General features: G+C 44.0%; 1 protein-coding gene across 1 annotated transcript in view; it reads left to right on the forward strand.

The window, feature by feature from the left end:
- Positions 1-21283, forward strand: part of SGCZ (sarcoglycan zeta) — a 4560311-nt gene that overhangs the window by 3892252 nt on the left and 646776 nt on the right. The window contains exon 11 of the mRNA XM_078678949.1: positions 17783-17870. Coding sequence (XP_078535075.1) covers positions 17783-17870 — 88 coding nt within the window. The remainder of the gene's footprint in view (positions 1-17782; positions 17871-21283) is intronic.

Raw genomic sequence — 21283 nt, forward strand, 5'->3', positions numbered from 1 at the left:
AATAGACTTGGAATTATATGACTGTGCTGATAATGAGGTTGCAAAATTAAGACACGCCGATGGAATGGTTTAACAATACCTATGTACTTTGTGCAGTTTAATAACTTGTGCAGAATTCACTGTGTATTAGATCAAACAAAGGAGAAGAACAAGACTAATCCAAGCGTTTTCAAAAAAAAGAAGGCTACCCATATTTTTGGGAGGAATAGTGGGAGTCTTGTCTTCTGCTGTAGTCAGAATTTCTACTGTCATCTGTGGGTTTCACCTACCCCCTGAACCGACTATTTCTCATTTTGCAAATATTCTCTAGTATCAAAAGCCGTAAACTTGATGTTAAGCTTCTTTCCTGAGCCTGTGAAAGCCAAGGAAGGGTCCTGAAAAAGAGGAAACCACTATATCAAACTGGAGAATCCCAAATGAACTGTTGGGCAGCTGTGGAGATGCTGTGAACCATTTGCAAATTCTGGAGACACCCCTACATCTTTCTTTCAGTGGTCTGGGGTCTTTTGAAAAAACCATTAAGACGCAAGGAGCTCTAAATGAATGAAAAAAATATTTTACCGTACTACACAAATTCTGTGCTTTTTGGAAACATTCACACAAATGAGAAATAATATTGGAGAAGAAGGCAGCTTAGCCAGATGCGAGACAATCCTTGTCCCTCCTGTAGCTTTTTCATTTTCACAGTTAAATTAACGGTATTATGCTTTCAGTTTGCTTCATATAAAGCTGGGTTACATTTTCATCTAAAATTGTTTCTGGTTATGAAAGAAAATTACTAACTGGTCTTGCCTCAAGATGTAGGTATTTAAGAAGGTTAGCCTATCTCAGGCCACATACACTGGTCTTAGATGCACAGGAAGCTTTGCCTTCATTTGCAAGAGTTCTCTCACTCCTGTAGACTTGCATGTAATGTCAGTTCTTACTGTTTCTATTGGAATGGTTAAACAATTTTCTTCATTTTCTTGATAATGTAGTTATGGTATTTTAATCTTTCTAATAGGCCTTGGCTTGTGCTATTAACTTCTTCTATTGCTTTATTTGTATTTCTGTTTGTGTGGATTTCTCTCTCTCCTATTCACACATGAATACACACCCAAATACACACACTGATATACTTTCTTCACAAACATTGTTTTGCTGTTCAGGTTAAATTAGCACTGGTGAACCAAAGATGACCTTAGACAAAACATATTTTTCTTTGTGGTTCTTTCTTTTTATGCACCAATAAATCTAATTACAGGTCACATCAACTTTGTGATATTTTGTCTCTTAAGAGGATTGTGGGTTTATTTAAGGGCTTGTGAGTTTCAGCAATAGAACCCATTGAACATTTTAGGTATGTAAAAAGAGTAGAGATTAGCTAAATGTGATTTTGTGATATTTAGGATCTATAATATTTTTGTATGTAAATTATGCAGTAAAGGGATCTAATTTATAATAGTGAAACTGTGACAGTAGTTTCCTGGAATTTGAATGGTCTAAATAACTCAATTAGATCTAGTGAAAAATGTATCTGTCTGAGGAGAGATAAAGAAAGCTGAGAGTAACTAGGTTGGAAATGTACAGTGCATGGTGGTCAGTATCAAGAGAGGTAAGAGTTTTACTGCACAGGAGGTTGTTTGTGATAAACATCTATATTAAATGTGGGAAAATGGCCTGTAACAATTTTGAATAATGAGGGAAAATTCCCCCTGATTATTATTTGTAATGCTAACTTAATAAACAATCATTATGTTTCACACCACAGTTCATTAAGAAACTCTGATTAACCCTGATAGCACTAACACAGCAAGGTAATCCTCAGCAACATTTGTGAGAAATTGATTCAGTGTATTAATTTATGTTATGTTATTCAGATTTGTAGAGTGAAATAATATAATCAGAGGGCATATTGGAGCTGAGCAGGCATGAGTCTAGGCACACCTATGCCTAGGGTGACTACTCAAAAAGGTAGCTATCTAGCTTCTTGCTGGGTTTAAGAAGTGAGGAGGTGGCTCTTATGTGCAAGGACAGGTCATTCCATACTTTAGCAGCATTGTAGGAGAAGGCTCGACCGCCACATCTCGTTTTCCATGTGCTTGGCAGTTGTGCAATTAGGAGCCTGGGCACGTGGAGGTGTCTGGAAGGTTTGTGAAAACACATGCAATTGTTGTTGTACACTGGGCCGGTGATATGTAGTGGCTTGAAAGTTTGAGGGAAGAGTTTGAATTGTAATTGATTTTGAGTGGGTAGCCGGTGTGCAGCGTGGAAGGTTGGCAGTGATTGTTGCTGCTGAGTTCTGAATGATCCCGGCATAGAGGGTGATCTGGTAGTTTTTCTTGCTTATGACCCGGGCATGTGTGATGGTTTTCTGGGTGATGATTGGGAGACATTTGAAAATCTTCCTCAGCAGCTTCAAGATATGGAAGCATGAGGCGGGGACAGCATTGAAATGGGCTGCCATGTTGAGTTTGATTTTGATAAAGATCCTGAGGTTCTTGGTGTGGGTGGTAGGGTGCTTGTTAGTCCTAGCTCTGTTAGCCACCAGCTGGATTCCCACAGTGAAGTGCTCTTTCCAAAGACCATGATTTCGATCTTGTCGGTGTTCAGCTCTATTCAGTTTGTCTTCATCCAGTGGGTTATTTCAGTTATGCAGGCATTGAACTTGATTTGGGTACTGAGCACTTTGTCCATGAGGGAGAGAATGAGTTGTGCGGCATCAGCATATGAGAGAACGTTGATATTTTGAGAGCAGATGTGCCTGGGAAGATGAATCATGTATGCATTGAAGAATTTCCGGCTCAGGGAAGAGCCTTGAGGAACCTGTGCAGATTAATGATGGGATGTTGCTTGGTTTCTTCTTTTAAAGGTAATGATAAAGATAATACAAGTGAAGTACACACCACAATAAAAAAGGAAACATTCACTATTAAGTAAAAGGAAATTTAAATGATTAAAAATGGATGAAGGATAACTTCAGTGGGGCAGGAATTTTATAAGCTTTTTTGCACTCACAAGACTAATCTTTTATGTTGGGACATTATTTTGGTTCTCCATTATTTACAGTGGCAGGGCACTGAAGCAGTAATAATTCCTCAAAGCCAATATATGTGAGTGCAAGCTAAACTCTTTAGTTTTGGCATCAAATATACTGTGTGGAACAAAACAGTATTTCATAGCCAGCAAGGTTTCTTCGTGGCATGCATTGATTTTCCACCTCCCCTTTGGTCCCAATTTCTATATTCCGACTTGACATCTATTCTGGTTCTCTGTCCCAGCTAGCAAGACAACACAGGACGCTGTAGCTGATGGGGACTCCATGACCTTCAATTTAGATTTTTATTGGTGTCTTCAAATGCTAACAGGAAAAGCTCAACCCTGAACAGCTGGACAAGGAGTACTGGTGTCTTGTGCTGGTCCTCCAGGTGTTAAAATGCCATTTTTGTAATTTCCAAATACTTCTTGATTCTGGGTAAGACACCCTTGAGCTCTCCTACAGCTTCTAGGTTCTCATGTCGGATTTCTAGGGCCCATTTCTCTCTCTGTCAGATTCCCCATGGTCCAGTAAAGTCCACTCCCTACTGGTAACTGGTTCCTCCAATCAGGATGGCGTCCTTCTTGTGCTTTTGTGTTCTTGGAGCAGCCAACACAAACCTAACCAGCTGACTGTGGAAGTGCAGTTTCCCTCCAGGAATGTTCAGAGTAGTCAGCGTAAGGGCCTCATTTTGAAACTAAAATAAATCAGTGATTGGAGACTTCTAGGCTCAACCCTATTTTTCCTCACATCATGTCCTACTTGATTGGAAACCTTCCTTGAGACCTTTATCTCTAAAGACAGAAGTCAGACTCCCCTATACCCAGCCTCTTAGAACAACCTTTCATTTTGTTGGTGGAGAGAAATGTCTAAGCAACAACTATTGATGCAAGGCTTCTGTCACTTCGATCTCATTCATGTGAGAAGGAAGGAGTTTTCTTCAGCCCTTTGTAATGCTATGTGCTCGTGACTTGTTAGAATAAATATATTTAATTGTTTGCCCCACAACAGCCTTCCTTGTCTTCTGAAGATAGTGTATTGCTCCCGGGCAGAACAAGACATTACACCTCTTTGGAATGCTATTTTCTCCTGCTGGAGGAGAGGAATGCCAACTGAACTGGTTTAACTCTTCTTGGCTTCTCTTGACTCAAAATGAGGTGGGAAGCTGTGGGTCTGACGTGGCAAGAATTCCTCCAGTTTATGGTGAACTCTAAAGTAGGTTGTGAGTTAGCTTTTTTTGACTGGACCTGGGATTCTTGAAAGACTGGTAGATTGCTGACTTACTGCTTACATAATGTGGTGACCAGTATCAGAAATACATGCCATTAGGAATGGTTTTGTGATTGATCAGAGATTAATAAGAGTTTTGTATATTCCGTAATGGCACAAATCAACTGGAAACTGAAAGGTGAAATATGATCGGGTCAGAACTGATTTTGTTTTTCTGTTTATAGCGTTTCGACGAGGCTTTCTTCAGCACTTTTGTTTTATGCAACAATATAAAATAACAAAATCGGGATGGAATATTCTCTCCTGAATCTGATGAAGTTGTGGTTGTTAAAATTTAAAAAGAGGGCAGGGATTTGGCAAGTTAATATTTATTAGATAATGTTTAATTCAAGTACAGTTGATACGTGAAGCAGATGGAAAAGGTCAAAGGGGATTTAGTAAGGAAAGAACAAAACAACATAAGTTTGGTAGTGGCTTTTGCACATTTAGAGCCATATGTATGAACACCTTTTACCATAGACAAAGAAGGGGTAAAATCCTTTGATACATCTGGCTCTTAGTTGAAAAAAAGTTAATCACATACATTGTTAAACATGGATGCGGAATCCCTTTGATAATTTTATGTGGAACTATTAAGCATTGTCTTAGAATACAAGAAATGTGCATCTCTTTTCAAAGCTTTGTTTCAAGAGCTACGTACCTTGCAAAATATCTAACCATGCAAATATTTGAAAGAGACTAACCAGGATAACCATTGTCCTACACCATGTCTTTTGATATTTCTTTCGAACTTGTGGGAAGAGCTGTTTTGTTTCATGCAGAGATATATCTTTATTTTGTATCCAGATGACATACCCCCTTTGTGTTTAATATTTCTTTAAGTTATCCCTTCTTTTGAATGTCATCCATCAGTTTGGATCATTATCAAGGAACAAGTGTTAGTGGAATAGGCCTTGTATGAGGCCCATCTCAGTATTTGTTTCAATAACATAACAATTCTAGAGTCCATGAGGTTGAATAAGATTGATTTATTTGTTAATCAAGTAATTGTTCCGAAAGTGTCCATAAGACTAATATTTTGCTCGTTTGACTTCAGGCTCCTATGCTTCCCGGGGCCTAACCATGTACATCCTCATTGCTTTGTATCAGATAACGGATGGTGGTGAGGTTAATGGTTCTCTGGAAGAATAATGGAGTCAGATGTTGGCACTATTGCCGCCAGTTATTTAACTGATTGGGTGCAGAGGCGGAGGGAAGGTTATGTTATGTTATGTTATGTTATGTGATTTTTATTTGGCGCACAGATGCTCCAGCTAAGGAGCGTCCTGGCGCCCGACAAGGCAGCTACACAACACAACTAAACAATAGACAACACAAGTATACAACTAGGGGAATAAATGATGCTAGAAGGTATTTGTAAAACAATAAACCTGCTGAGAAAACAAACTCTGAAGAAAGTTTCCTCTGGAGTTTAATTATAAGACACTTCTGTGGTGTAACTTTAATTTAAACCTGGAAGGAAGGTAAACTAGCTCCAAGTTTATCCTTTAATTACAGTAGAAAACAGCTAAGTACTCTTCTCTGACCTGTTGAATAATGTGGGAGCAACGTTTCTTGATAATAATATGTTTTGACTTATTTGGCCCTGTTGGCTGCATTGGGCAGTGGAGCTCAGAAGATTCTTTGCTCACACAAGACATCCACTCCTCCGTAATAATCCAGGTACTGAATTTGGAGTCTATTTGGTCAATGCAAGTTGCACATACACTACTCACGTCAGCCCCAATACTCCTTATGTAATTCTAGTCACATGTTCATCTGACCTTCTCCACAATAGATAAATCAACAACCCACACTAACTGACCAACACCGATTCACACCTGCATTAGTGAAGCATACGAACCCACTATCTAAAATTGTGCATCATACGTACGCCATTATATATTTAAAAGAAGTAAGCCTCTCCCCTCAACTCTCCCTCAATTCCCCCAAAAATATCTAGGGCAGGGCTTATGTGTTCTGACAAGGAGAGTTTGACAACCAATACCGTTATGTGTGCCAGATAAGGAGCAATAACTTCTTCAAGAAATGATTAACCATTAAAACCAAGTCCAGCCATCTTCTAATAAATAAATAAATACATCTAGGGCCAGATTTACAAGCCCTCTGCTCCCCCAATACATCACTTGTTGTGACATACTGGTGGGGTGGTGCATGTTACTGCTCCTTATTTACAAGGATAGAAAAAGCCATCCTGCGTGGCTTTTCCTGCCCTTGTAGATATGGCCCATTTACACACAGCAGGTTGCGTGAAAGGGGCTTACCATGGGTGTTGCTGTGGGTGTTCCTACGCAAAACCCATGGAACAACACGTATTTCCAGATTTAAGAGGAATCCTAAATCTGGGAAATGCATCTGAATGCTACAGAACCATAGGGTTGAGTAGCGAGGAGAAATGTTTTCATTTCTCCTAGTTTTTTCCTCTCTCAATGTGTGCTGCATTCTACACCACGCATTCAAAGAGGAAAATGCCTGTAGTGATTGTTTTCATGCAGGAAGGTGCCACTTCCTGCACAAAAACAATCTCCCCATGACGCAGGCATCCTTGCACCATGGTGCAAGGGCGCCTGCACCGGCTCATGACAGCAGTTTGTACTCCACCGCAGGGGAGAGCACAGGAGTGAGACATATTATTGTAAATATGCCACATTCATGTGCTTTGGAAGTGTAGCAGCTTGGCGCAGCCAAAGGGCTTGAATTGTCGCACTGTGGCACGTCCTTGTAAATCTGACCCCTAATTTTATGGCAAGACCGGAGGCTACTATTATGCATTCTAATCTTGCATTTATTATTATAGCAGCCAAATAAGTGAAGAACCACAGTTCCCAGAGGGCCAGACGACAACTGGGCCATGGGAACGAGAAAAAACGATACTACAGTAACCAATCAGCACCAAGTAAACAGATAAGAGGCCATACTGACTGCGCAGCTTCCTCTTTTCTTGCTGCTCACAGTCCGATAAGTGTTCTCTTATCTTTGCTCCCAGTTATTTATAACGATTGTTTATTTGGTTATAATTTGACCATTTCTTACTGTGTTCTGATTATTATCGCTACTGCCCTGCAGCGCGCTTGACTTTGCGCTTCATGCGCTTTACATTTCACATGACCGCACACGGTCTTTCAGCTGTTTCCCCCCCCCCTTTCTTCTTCCTGCCGGTGGTTTCGTCCGGCGTTGCTCCCTCGCACTGCTTCGCGCGTTTACCTGCCCGTTTTGAAGTGTTTTCCCTCGGCGTGCCTGGAGGTCTGCCTCAGACCTGCTTTGTGCCCTTCTGCCGGTTCGGCCTGCCTTCGCTTCACTTGTCCCGCCCCTGCACACGCCCACAGTGCTTTCCCTGCTCATTTAACCCTCTCCTGCCACATTTTTCTGTTGCTGCTTTGCTGGTCATGGAACGTGACAGTTCCTCAGAGGAAATTCCCTCCAAGGAGGACAGTGCTTTTTTTAAACAGGACATAAGCAAATTTATAAATAATTCAGTGGAACATGCTGTGGAATTATCCATGAAACGCATGTCTAAGACTATGGAAAATTCAATGCTCAGCATGATGTCCAAGGCTTTGGCCCATTCTGCGGGGGATAGCAGAAAGCGTAAGGTGGACCACTCTGCTTCTGTGCATGTTCATAAAAAAGCGTCACTTTTGATGGGCGAGTCCTTCTCGCATATGACTCAGGACGTAGTGCCTCCCAGGCCTCCTTCTAAGGAGGGGTTTGTTGGTTCCGAGGGCAAGAAGAAACAGAAATCTAAGCACGCAGAGTCACCAATTCAGAAATTGGTAATTTCCACCGTCTTGGACACAGACGATGATATGGCTGATGCAGATGACCTTTTTGATGTTTTTGATGTGGCTGACCCCCCCTCCCCTCCCAAGCTTTCAAATCCGACTCCTTTACTTTTGAGCCAGTTTATGACTCTGAGCGTCTCCCCATGTTCGACCCTTCTTCAATTCACCACCCTAATTCCACGGAATGGCTTCCCTCTCATCATGTGGGCGAATATATTTCGGCCCGTCTACGCCTTCCTCTGGAGACTGCGGTGCGGTCCAGACTTAAATCTGAATGCCCCAAACCCTCATTGCCTGAAAAAATCACGCAGGTCCCCTCTATTGACCAACCTCTCCTCACTTTCTTCTCCAAATTTGGCAAGGACCCCCGGAAAGGGGTAGACAAGGCGTGGTCCTCTGTCAAGACAAGGTTTTGGATATAGTGGGTCCTCTGGCCCGTATTTTGGACATGGCGGAATCTGCCCGTTTGGAAGGTTCTGACCTTTCGGCTGAGGACATTTCTATGTGGGCCCAACAGGCTTTTTGTCTCTTAGGCACGCCAACGCGTCTATTACCTATGAACGCCGCAAGGGGCTTCTCATTAAGTTGGAGCCTAAATTCGCAAATCTCGCTCCCATGGATCCAGGCCTCAAAGCCATTGGTCTCCTCTTTGGTGATAACTTTGTCCGTGACCTTAGCAGGTTCGTCTCTACCTTCGCCTCTCTGGACAAGGCGCAGTAGTCCATCAAGAAAGTCTTTACCCCTCGTGTTTTTGGACGGGACGGACGAGACAGGGGTCGCTCTTCCGGCTGTCCCTATAATCAAGGCTCCAAAGGCTCCTTCACCAACACCCAGGATTACAAGCCACAATTCTATCCACAGCGAGGCCGTGGCTTCCGCGGTAGAGGACAAAAAACCTACCGTTCTTCCAACTCCAACCAACAAGGTAAGCCATTCTTCTTCCCCTCCTGTAGGGGGTCGTCTAAAGTTGTTTCTGTCAAAATGGCACACCATAAGTTCAGACCCATGGGTTCTCAACACCGTTCAGGGCTACCTCATAGAGTTTTCTTCTCCTCCCCTTCAAACCTCTTTTCCTCCCCCTCTAGTTTTTTCTTCCCATATGGCCGCTCTAATTTCAAACGAGATTCATACGCTGCTACAAAAGCAGGCCATTCAGATTTTTCCCGCCGACTCTTCCGGCTTTCTAAGCTCCATTTTCCTAGTCCAAAAGAAAAACAAGAAACTACGTCCTGTCATCAACCTGAAGTGGTTCAACCAGTTTGTGGTGAACCGTCATTTCAAAATGGAGACGATTCTCCATTTACGGGACACTCTTCGTCCAAACGATTGGATGGTCCGTTTGGACCTTCAGGACGCCTACCTGACGATTCCCATTCATCAGTCCCATTGGAAGTTTCTTCAGTGTCAGTGGTTAGGAATAACCTATTGTTTCACTTCTCTTCCCTTTGGTCTTTCTTCCGCGCCATGGTGCTTCACAAAACTCTTGAGGCCAGTGGTTGCCTTTCTTCGTTCTCTCGGAATCAGACTTATCATCTACTTGGACGATATTCTGATCCTGAATTCCAACAAGCTCTCCCTTCTGTCCGATCTTCAGACGAATCAGTCTCTTCTCCTGGACCTGGGTTTTCTTATCAATCCAGAGAAGTCATCCTTAACTCCTTCCCAGAACATGGAGTTCCTGGGGTTTCTGGTGGACTCAGTGGCCGCTTCCCTCCGCCTGCCCCTCTCCAAAGTTTCCAGAATCAAAGCGGAGATTGCTTCTGTTCTCCAATCGTCTCTTCTATCCCTCAGGTCTCTGGCCAGAATCGTCGGCCTTCTTTCCTCCTCCATCCAGGCCATATTTCCAGGCCCTCTCCATTACCGCGCTCTTCAGCGCCTCAAAATACGGCATCTTCGCCAGGGCCTTGCCTACGCAGATCTCGTCACCCTAGACCCCGAGTCTCGCACCGAGCTCCAATGGTGGATAGACCATTTAGATGCGTGGAAGGGACGCACTATCTTCGCCACGGCCCCAGATCTTGTATTAGTATCCGATACAAGCCTGTCGGGTTGGGGCGCCCGCTGTGGTCCAATCTCGACTGGAGGTACATGGTCGTCAGAGGAGTCCAAATTGCACATCAATTGTTTAGAGATGCTTGCAGGTTCCTTTGCGATCCAAAGCCTTTCCAAAGACAGAATCCGTTGTTCCATCCTTCTTCGCATGGACAATGTTTCTGCGGTTTGCTATATCAATCATCTTGGCGGGACCAAGTCCAAGCCTCTGGCGGCTTTAGCGAAAAGTCTGTGGGAATTTTGCCTTGTACATCAGTTTTTCTTGACAGCGGAATACCTTCCAGGGAACCTCAACTTAGTATCAGATTGGCACTAAAGATTCCTCCGCGATTCCAGCGATTGGAAGCTTTGTCCCTCCGTTTTCCTTTCTCTTTCTCACAAATGGGGTTCCTTCTCTATCGATCTCTTTGCTTCCCGCCTCAACTGTCAATTGCCTCAGTTCTTCAGTTGGTGGCCGGACCCTCTGGCACTGGCTACGGATGCATTCCTCCAGGATTGGTCTCGTCACCTCAACTATGCTTTTCCTCCCTTCCTCATGATCAACAGGGTACTGGCTCAAGTTCGCCGCCAGTCTACTTCTCTGGTACTAATTTCTCCTTTTTGGCAGGCGCAAATCTGGTTTCCCTCCTTGCTGGAGATAGCGATAGACTTCCCTGTTCTCCTTCCATCTTTCAACGATCTTCTCCTCAATCCCCAGGGCCTTCACCACAGTCTCATTCTAGACAACTCCTTGACTCTGTCGGCCTGGAAAGTTTCCGGCCTTCCCCTGCTAACGTCCTCATTTCGCAAGAGGCTGCTCTCTTCATCAACCAGGCCTGGGCCCCTGGAACTTCCAAAGCATACAAATCCGCCTGGTCTCTTTGGACAAGCTGGTGTTTGGAAAGGAATATCGATCCCCTTTCAGCCCCTCTGAATTTTATAATGAATTTTCTGGCTTCTGAGGCCAGCGCCGGTAAGGCCTATCGTACCATTAACCTCTATCGCTCTGCGATTTCTCTCAACCATACCCAGATTGATGGCAAACCTGTCGGCGCACATCCTCTGATCTGTCGCCTCCTTAAGGGTGTTCGATGTGCTAAACCACCGTTGGCCAAGTATTCCTTTTTGTGGGACGTTTCAGTGGTGCTTAAACTGTTCATGAATTGGCCTGTTAACTCTGCCTTATCTCTCAGAATGTTGTTGGCCAAATTAACTATGTTACTTTGTTTGATTTCTATTAAAAGAGTCTCTGATGTTAGAGCTTTAGATATTTCGTCTCGGCAATTATCTCCTACAGGTGTTGTGTTCCAGATTCGCAGAAGAACTAAGACTAATTTGGATTCTGTATTTTATCCCTATTTTCCTGACCAACCACAGCTTTGTGTAGGACAGTGTTTGAAAGTGTATGAACAAAAGACCGCTAATCTCAGAGCGTCCTCTTGTTCCCAACTGCTTATTTCCTGCCGCAAACCCCACCTTCCCGTCCCTTCCCCTACCCTCGCCAGGTGGGTTCGTTGGGTCATGTCTCTTGCCGGTATTGACGTCTCCGTTTTCGGAGCGCATTCGGCTAGGGGAGCCATGGCCTCCAAGGCCTTTTTGTCCGGCTCCCGTTTGGAGGACATCCTGAGATCAGCGGATTGGTCCAATGACAATGTTTTCCGCATGTTTTATTGTAAGCCTATTCATTCTGTTGCTTCTGATGTTATTAATATGCTTTGAACAAGCATAATAGGAGCCTCCGGTCTTGCCATAAAATGTAGATTTTCCAAGTTTTATGACGGAAAGTCTTAATTTTATTAAAGACACGGAGGCGAGTATTATCCCACCGCTACACTGCTAATCTGTGTTCTCCCTCCCTGCAGCGAACCCGGCCTTGCCACCTGCTTCATCATAGGAGGTCTTCTCTCCATCAACTTCGTGCTACACCTTCATGGACTTCTTCGAACCTCCTGGCTGCTCCTCCAGATGCCCACGTTGGATTTTGGCCTTGGCTCCCCGTGGTTCAAGATATCTGCTCCTGGATTTTGGCCTTTTCTATTGTTATGACTATTTTCCCTTTGTTCTCTAATGTTATCTGACCAGCTCGTCAGCGAAAAGAGGAAGCTGCGCAGTCAGTATGGCCTCTTATCTGTTTACTTGGTGCTGATTGGTTACTGTAGTATCGTTTTTTCTCGTTCCCATGGCCCAGTTGTCGCCTGGCCCTCTGGGAACTGTGGTTCTTCACTTATTTGGCTGCTATTATAATAAATGCGAGATTAGAATGCATCCGTGTCTTTAATAAAATTAAGACTTTCCGTCATAAAACTAGGCAAATCTACATTTTTAAGGACTCGTAAGCTTGTGATATAAGACAATGGCAACACTTGCACTCCAGGCTCACCTTCGATGTAACTGTGCTTGGAACAGTGAGTCCGGCCTTGCACTCGTGAAGTCTGACACCTCCTATGGTTTGAGTTCCACTCTGAAAAACATATTAATCCAAAGGAAAATATTCATTTTGTTCACTGTATAAAACGTGGCCTCATTAACTCACTGCAAAAACAACAATTGGTGGACAGAATGCAGAACAATGTCATACATTCACCTCAGTACAGAGATCTGGGCCTAAATCCATTGTTTTTTTGCACTCCACACCACCCCAGGTCAGACATGGCCATATGCAAATCAGCCTTGACCCTGTGCCTCATGGGAACAGTCCAGCCCGAGCTGCCAAGCAATGTCTTTCCTGGACCGGAATCAAGCATCCAAGGACCAGTTTCTGGCTATCAACCTTCATCAGCCTGGATAGCTTGACTCCAGTGGTGTGGAGAGCATGGGACTCACGTCTGAGCATATCCATCCCACTCGGGGTGACAAATGCAAAAACAACAATTGATGGACAGAATGCAGAACAATGTCATACATTCACCCCAGTACAGAGATCTGGGCCTAAATCCATCGTTTTTTTGCACTCCACACCACCCCAGGTCAGACACGGCCATATGCAAATCAGCCTTGACCCTGTGCCTCATGGGAACAGTCCAGCCTGAACTGCCAAGCCATGTCTTTCCTGGACCGGAATCAAGCATCCAAGGTCCGGTTTCTGGCTATCAGCCTTCATCAGCCTGGATAGCTTGACTCCAGTGGTGTGGAGAGCATGGGACTCACGTCTGAGCATGCCCATCCCACTCGGGGTGACAAATGCAAAAACAACAATTGATGGACAGAATGCAGAACAATGTCATACATTCACCCCAGTACAGAGATCTGGGCCTAAATCCATCGTTTTTTTGCACTCCACACCACCCCAGGTCAGACATAGCCATATGCAAATCAGCCTTGACCCTGTGCCTCATGGGAACAGTCCAGCCCGAACTGCCAAGCCATGTCTTTCCTGGACCGGAATCAAGCATCCAAGGACCGGTTTCTGGCTGTCAGCCTTCATCAGCCTGGATAGCTTGGCTCCAGTGGTGTGGAGAGCATGGGACTCACGTCTGAGCATACCCATCCCACTCGGGTGACAAATGCAAAAACAACAATTGATGGACAGAATGCAGAACAATGTCATACATTCGCCCCAGTACAGAGATCTGGGCCTAAATCCATCGTTTTTTTTGCACTCCACACCACCCCAGGTCAGACACGGCCATATGCAAATCAGCCTTGACCCTGTGCCTCATGGGAACAGTTCAGCCCGAACTGCCAAGCCATGTCTTTCCTGGACCGGAATCAAGCATCCAAGGACCGGTTTCTGGCTATCAGCCTTCATCAGCCTGGATAGCTTGACTCCAGTGGTGTGGAGAGCATGGGTCTCACGTCTGAGCATACCCATCCCACTCGGGGTGACAAATGCAAAAACAATTGCAGTCAAAGTGCTGGAGGTAAGAGTGCAGGAAATGCTGCAGCACCCTCTGATAACCTGGAAGGATTTCAGAAAGAAAAATATTTTCTTAGTTAATACGTTGATAAACTAACCTGTAGGTTCCCTCCAATCAAGGAAACCACTGGGATATCTTCAAGTAAACGTTATTGCAGTCATTAGTATGACCATTGCACACGTTGGCACAGCAAGTTAATGAAATCCTCTTGGACATTGTACACAATCAGGAATGAAGTTTGCCAGTGAACTTTACAACATCATTACTGAAGAAGGGCAAAGTAACACTTCACCTGTTTTCAAGCAGCTTCTCTAAAATCAATGTGCCACTGTCTTTACGACACACATTTTGATTGCTTTCTTACTGGACAGCTACACCACTAGTATCTAATAAACCTATGTGCAAAAAAAAAAATGTACCAATCCCAAACATGATCACCAGTCTATAATCCATGACATCTATTGATGAAAATGTAAGAACAAAAATAGACACAGTAGGTGTTTGCCCATGTGAACTGTTTCTGTGCAAATGAACATTAGTTTCCTGCCAAAGCAGTGCCATCTTGCAGTATACGGCCTAAAAGGCATATGCCACAAAGCCTTTGCCTGGTTGAACTGGCTTCTGACAATGGTATGTTTGGTGTTGGGCTACATTCCAAGAAGCACAGTTACTTCATACACTAAAAGGGTTAATTGTTCATTTGATAAGCAGGTTCTGATTAACAAAAAAGGAGAGGAATTCCATTAAAGTGCTGCTTTTATGGGGCACTATTTCTACTGGCAAGGATTAGCTCGGTGGCAGCACCTGGTAAAACACACACATATGAAGGCAAATGGTCATTTGAAGCACTGGATTGAGAAACGGGTATGCTGGTGGAATAGGAAGAATCTAGTTAAGGATTCTCTTAAGGTTTTATTCCGTGATAGTGGGAGAAAAATAAAATATATATGCTTTACTTTTACAAATGTATACTTTTCTTAACTGAAGTCCATAAGTGCTACACCACTTGAAATCAGAAAACAGCAAATAGGTGAGATAGCCCTATGATTAAGCATGCCACTCACTGTGGGTGAATGATCTTCTGCATGTGTAAATGAGAGCACAAACTCCACTTGCATATAAAGTTAGCTTAATCTTTCACACATCAAGTGGATTTTTTAAGATGTCAGGGCTTATATGTATGAACCAATTTTGCATTTCTTAATGGTCTGAACTGCTATTTCAGGCCGTTAAGAAATGCAAAGCTTCCTTTCAGTATGACAGAAAGGCATCCGTGGCATCACAAAATATGATTGCTACCCAGTAGAAATCGCATTTTGAGATTCGTAAAATAGCAAATCGCAAATAGGGATTCCCTATTTGTGATTTATTTATTTATTTATTTTATTTATTTATTTATTTTTTGCAATTTTTAAAGCGCAAACAAATACCCATACGGGTGTCTCGGCGCTACAATTTATAGAATTCACTTATGTTTAACGGGGGAATTAGCAGGTGGAAAATAGCCATGTCTTGAGGCTTTTACGAAATTTTAGAAGCGTGGGGGCAGTTTTAATATGGAGAGGTAAAGTATTCCACAGTTTGGCTGTAGCAATAGTGAAGCATCTATCTCCCCAGTTGGCCCTTTTTGTCCGGGGGACTTTCAACAAAAAGGCTGAAGACGATCGTAGAATCCTATGTTGTTCAACTGGACGGAGAGCTTCTTTTAAAAACTGTGGCCCTACATTGTTCAGGGTTTTATAAGCTATACACATAGCTTTAAATTTAATTCAGCTCCTGATGGGGAGCCAATGAAGTTTTCTAATGTGCGGGGAAATGGATGTAAATTTAGGAATAGATAGTAGAGTTCTAGCTGCAGCATTTTGTACTGTTTGTAGTTTCGTTGTTGTGATTCGGTAACCGCATGTATATAGCATTTCTTAATTGCAAAATAGCCATTTAGGAAATGCAATTACGATCAAATCGGATCTGGAGGTAACCAGGTGCAAACTTAAAAAAGGAAGCCAAAATGCATCAAGTAAGGTCACCCTCTGTTTAAACATTAAGGGTCGGAATGTCAGATGTCAAAACTTCCCTTCTGTTGTGCGTGAGGATGTGTGAGGCTGCTCTGCTATTAGTAGAAACTGACACGTTTCTACTAATGGGTGTAGCAGGTATTATAACCCATCCCAAGTGAACATAATTCTCAATTGTTGAGTCTATCTGTGTTACTTTTGAGGAACTCAGTAACTGGGCTGAATTGGAATTCCACCTGTAGAAGAGAAACAGAAACCACACTAGCTCTACCATTTATGCCTCATTCTGATTACTATCTACACCATAGAGAAATGGTATTCAGTTACACTAACACCAGAAGATTTCAGCATTATTTTACATGACTGGAATATCTGGATCACCAGTAGACCCATCCCCAGCACACATATTCAAGGATATTCTGCTTAGAATATCTGAGCCATTCCAGCTAGGACAATATTCAATCATTCTCTAGCAACATGAACCTTTCCAAGTGAACTTTAAATAACACATGTGAACCCATACTTAAGAAACATGGATTGGATCCCACTGTCCCAAATAAATGCTGACTGAACCGTTTCTCAGGAACCTGCCTGAAAGATATCTGCCTTTGTTGAAGATAAAAACCTGTTTTCAGGCTATCAAAATGGATTCCACCATGGACGAGCTACAGAGGCCTTCTGGATGTAGTATGGGATGACACCAAACCAATGGAATAGCCCTATTTCGACTCGACCTGTCTTTGGCCTTCAACACAGATCATCACCACTCTCTCATAAAGAGACTTAATGACTTGGGTATTCAAGGTCCATCCCGAAATTCATTTCATAATATCCTGTGGCCAAATTGCTCATTATATAATTTCCTCCATTTAGCTCTAAACCATTCAGAACAACAGCAGAAGTATTCCACGGGGCTATCATTACTCACCTCCTTTTTAACATCAATCTGAGAACACTAGCAGACCTCATTGTATCACTGAAACAGAATTGGCACATATGTGTGAGTTTTGTGAGTTCCTATTAGGAAATCACACTTTTATATTTACTTATCTAAGATTTCCTAACAGCAAATACGAATCCGTAGAAATCGCTATTTTAAAATCACAGGTTGCATACATTCCGTTTTGCAATTCCCAAATAGCAATTTCTACAAATTCACTATTTGAGAATCGCAAATTTGGAATTTTGTACATATGGGCCGAGGTCACAAAACATTTTTTTGTGAGGAGGTTGCTGTTGAACTTGTTCATCTGGAAAGGATGGTTCATAGAACAGTGTCAATTTCTGTTAACAAGGTTCTTCCAGTCTTTGTTAACAGTAAAATGTAATAAGCAATTAATAATTCACTCTTCCCCAATCAAAACTTTGAATGTTTTCAGAGACTGTTTCTGTTGATGTATTTGCACAGAGAGGCATTTTGATGGAGAATGTGCTCCCTGTATGTTGCAACACCCTTCCACATTTTAACCATATATTTGTTATGTGTGCTCCACAGTTCACCCTCTGACTGAGGATTTGGTTCATTCAGGCATTTGCACTTTAAGTAGCACTTTTTGATGTTAAAGCCCATTTGACAGTAATACTATGAAGTTGATTGCTAGGACCTAACTTTGAACAACATTGCAGTCATATTTACTCTACCAGGATTTCTCGACACACAATTTATTAACTAAAAACATATGATACCAATATTTATGATGCAAAAATTGTGCATAGCATAATTAGATTATTGTTACTTGCTTCTTCTGAGTCTTTCTCTTTTTCTTTCCCTTATTTTGTTATGGACCCCAGGACAGTCCACTTGTCTTACAATCTGACAGGAATGTAACAGTGAACGCAAGAAATCACATGGGTCAGTTAACAGGCCAGCTAACGATAGGTGAGTGTTGTTTAGTTACCATGACCGTTTTTCTATGTACTTTGCTTTATCTAAAATGGTGTTTGCCGCAAAACATTGCTGTCATTAAATAACAAGCCGTAGAATTGAAGACACTTGTGTATCAAGCTAATTAGCATTCGCAAAGGCCGAAATTCTGCGAATTTCGGCCTTTGCGAATGCTAATTAGCAAAATGGTATGTATGTAACATTTTTGATTCAAAATAAGGAATCGCAAAAATTGCTATTCCTTATTTTGCGATTGCACGTAAGGAATCGCAAATTTTGAGATTCCTTAAATGCAATGTATCAAAGAAAAAATATTCAAAAAATGCCCATAAGGATTCGCAAATTACCACCAACTTCTAGTTGGTGGTAAGTTGCGAATTCTTTTAAAAAAGCTTTTTTCCAAAAAACCAAAGGTGCCATATGACGCTCATACATGCCCTTAGGGCATGTATGTGCGCCATATGCCCCCAAATGTCATTTTCAGGGGTTCAGCAGGGTGTTCTTGAGACACCCCTGCACCCTTGAAAAAATTCCTAATTAGCAATTTGCTAATCGCAAATTGCCCCTTCATTCCTATGGGCCTCCTGGCCCATAGAAATGAATGGGTAATTTGCGATTAGAAATTTGCTAATCGCAAATTAGGAATGGTAAGGAATCGCTATAAAAAAGCGATTTTGTACATACATACAGTTTTGCATTTCCTAAATAGCGATTCCTTAAAATTCGCTATTTAGGAAATGCAAAATAGTTTGATGATACATATGGCCCTTGTTCACTAAGATGAAAAATAAAGTGTTTCCTAGCAGTACCCTGCATAATCATCCCATCCCACGATGAATATATTATGAATTACCCAAAAAGGATGGTTTGTGAAAAGTCTTGCTAAAGCAGTCACATGTGTGAATGACTGCATATTTTGATATAGAGGTTTCATTTGTTGTTTGTATTTTTAAATGAGCTATCCAGTAATTACTGTAATTTAAAAGAAATTCCCCAAAAAATGTGTCTGATAGTGAATGTGAGATGTTACAATGTGGATTGTTAATTGAAGGGCATGTGAGTTCTCACCAGGTTACAATGCCTCAATTCCATTCCAAGTCCAGTTAGGTCTCAATAATGTCCTATCACTTACCGGTAAGCTTCATTACTCCTGTACCCGTTGTCCTCGTCCCATTCCTTACTAATTTGAGATGACCATCTCCACGACAGCCGCATTAAGTACCGCATAGTGGTTTCTTTTTCCACTTGCCTACGTCGGCCCGCAGGGAGCCTGGACTTTCATTTCTCCCTCGGAAGCCTGGTCTGGTGGCATGGTGTGCTACTGCTTCCGCAGCGTGGGCCTGTGTTTATCCTTATGGTAGCAGGTTTGACTCCTGGCTTCTGAGATTGTTCACATGGGTTCCTTTGTGTTGGGCGCAGGCCAAAGGAAGGGGGGTAGTGGACGCGCTTTTCTGTAGCCTGCTGCGTTGTATGGGAAAGGGAGAGGCAGATGGCTGCTCGTCTGTCTCTTTGCACTGTTCCACACTCTGAACAGGGTATATGGCTTGCATCCTTGTTTGAGAGGTAAGGGTATTGCATATGGTGTTCAGTGGAGTGACCTTGCGCTTTGCAGTTCCATTTGTTATGCTCATGGGTGTCTCTGTGTGTGCAATTCACTGTTGTGCTTGGATTCTTGGCCAATTCTTGCCTGGTATTTTTTTCCCGGGTTGCAGGAGTTCCTGTACTTTTGATGTCCTTCTCTTGCTGCCTTGCAGAGTCACTATGGCCTAGTGGTTGTGGTCCTATACTCTTTTTCCGTTGTCTGTGTTTCACTCTCTTGTGTTTCACTGCCTGTGTTGGCTGTCTGCAGGGGGTGGGGTTGTGTATCCGGATTGCCTCGTTTCCCCTCGTGCCTACTACTGTGTGTCCATCTGTGCTGCTTGTGGTCTGCTGTTGCACTTTAGATGGACTTGGTGCTGGGGGGGCGTTGTTCACGCCTCCTCCTGGTTGGGTGTTCGCTTGCGGCCCTGGCTGGCTTGTCTTCCCCATTGCTTCTGGTTTCTTCCACCCTGTGCGCCTGGACCCCTAGAGGTGGTCGGGGTTTGGTCCCGGGGTCATCTCCTTGCACTGCTTGCGTTCTGCTCTGGAGCTGGGTTCAGCTGGTCTCCCTGGTCCCTTGCAGGTTCCTTCCTTTCTTCCGGTACTGTTGGTTCCCGTCGTCCTCGGGTCTCTCCAGGTGTTGGTGGGTTCCTGCTGGGGTTTCTCTTTGCTGGCTCCTGTTCCTGCGTGCAGGCCCTGTGTGCTTGGCTAGTTGCTTGTGGTCTGTTTGCTGCCTCGGTCCGGGGACTTGGTGTCTCTGGCCTGGTTCTCTGCCTCCGCTGCCCCTGCTCCCCGGGCATCTGGCCATCCCTCAGCGTCTACAGCTGACTGCATCGTTGGCTCCCCTGCCTTCACTGTCCTGTCTTGGGCCATGATTCCCCTGCTGCTCTTTGTTTGGGGGGATTCTGCAGGGGGGGATGCGGTCCTTCCGGACTTCCTCCATGGTTTGTGTATTCCCTAGCCTTATAGCTTCTCGCTTGCTCAGCGCTTGATGCTGGTTGACGTCTGGGCTTGGGGTCGGTCCCTGTGGGTCTGCTGTTGGCCTGTCCCCTTGTTGTGTGCCGCCTGGTGGTTTCCTGCTTGCCTGTGTTGGCCTGCAGCCTTGATTTCTGTTCCGCCTGCTGCCTGTCCTGTGTTTTGGCCAGGTCGGCTTTGGTTCCTCCCTGGGATTGTGTCTGCTTGCTGGGCCGTGGCTCTCTTTGGGCGGTCTCTCCTGGGGTTTTTTGACTTCTTCTTGTGGCCTCTTTGCTCTGTCCTCAGGACCTCCGGCCGTCCTGTCCTGCGGGCTTCTGTAATCCTTGGTCGGCCCTGGTGGGTTCCTGGGTTGGGGTGAGCCAGGGTTTGCCCATTGCTGTTGCCTGTTCTGGTTGCTCCTGGCTGCTTGTCCCTGGTGCCTTGCGGTTCTTGGGCTTCCTTTGGCTGCCTACGGCCCTTCTGTCCCTTGGTTCCTGTGGGTTCGGGCCGGGTGCGTGCCTGTCTGGGTGCCTGCCTGTGGTTTTCAATGTTGGGCACTTCTTGCTTTTTTGGGTGCTTTTGGTGCCCCGTGCTCTGGGTGTCTGACTTCCCCTGGGGTCTCCCCCTTGTTTTCAGTGGGTGGGGGCGGCTGTTGTGCCCTTCCTCTGTCCTGGTGGGCCATGGCCTTGTTGTGCTGTTGGCTCTGGTGCCTTCTCGCCTGCCGCTCCATTTCCCTCCTGTGGTGGCTGGAATTCACTGGTCTTCCTTGGCCTCTGCCTTGGGTGGCCTCTTGTTCTTCAGGTGCCCGGCTATTGCCCTGTTCGCTGTGCCCTTTCCCTGCTTGTGGGTTTTGGGTGTCTGCCTCCCCTGGTGTG

This window comes from Lissotriton helveticus, chromosome 2_2 (genome assembly GCF_964261635.1).
Source record: "Lissotriton helveticus chromosome 2_2, aLisHel1.1, whole genome shotgun sequence".
NCBI lineage: Eukaryota > Metazoa > Chordata > Amphibia > Caudata > Salamandridae > Lissotriton > Lissotriton helveticus.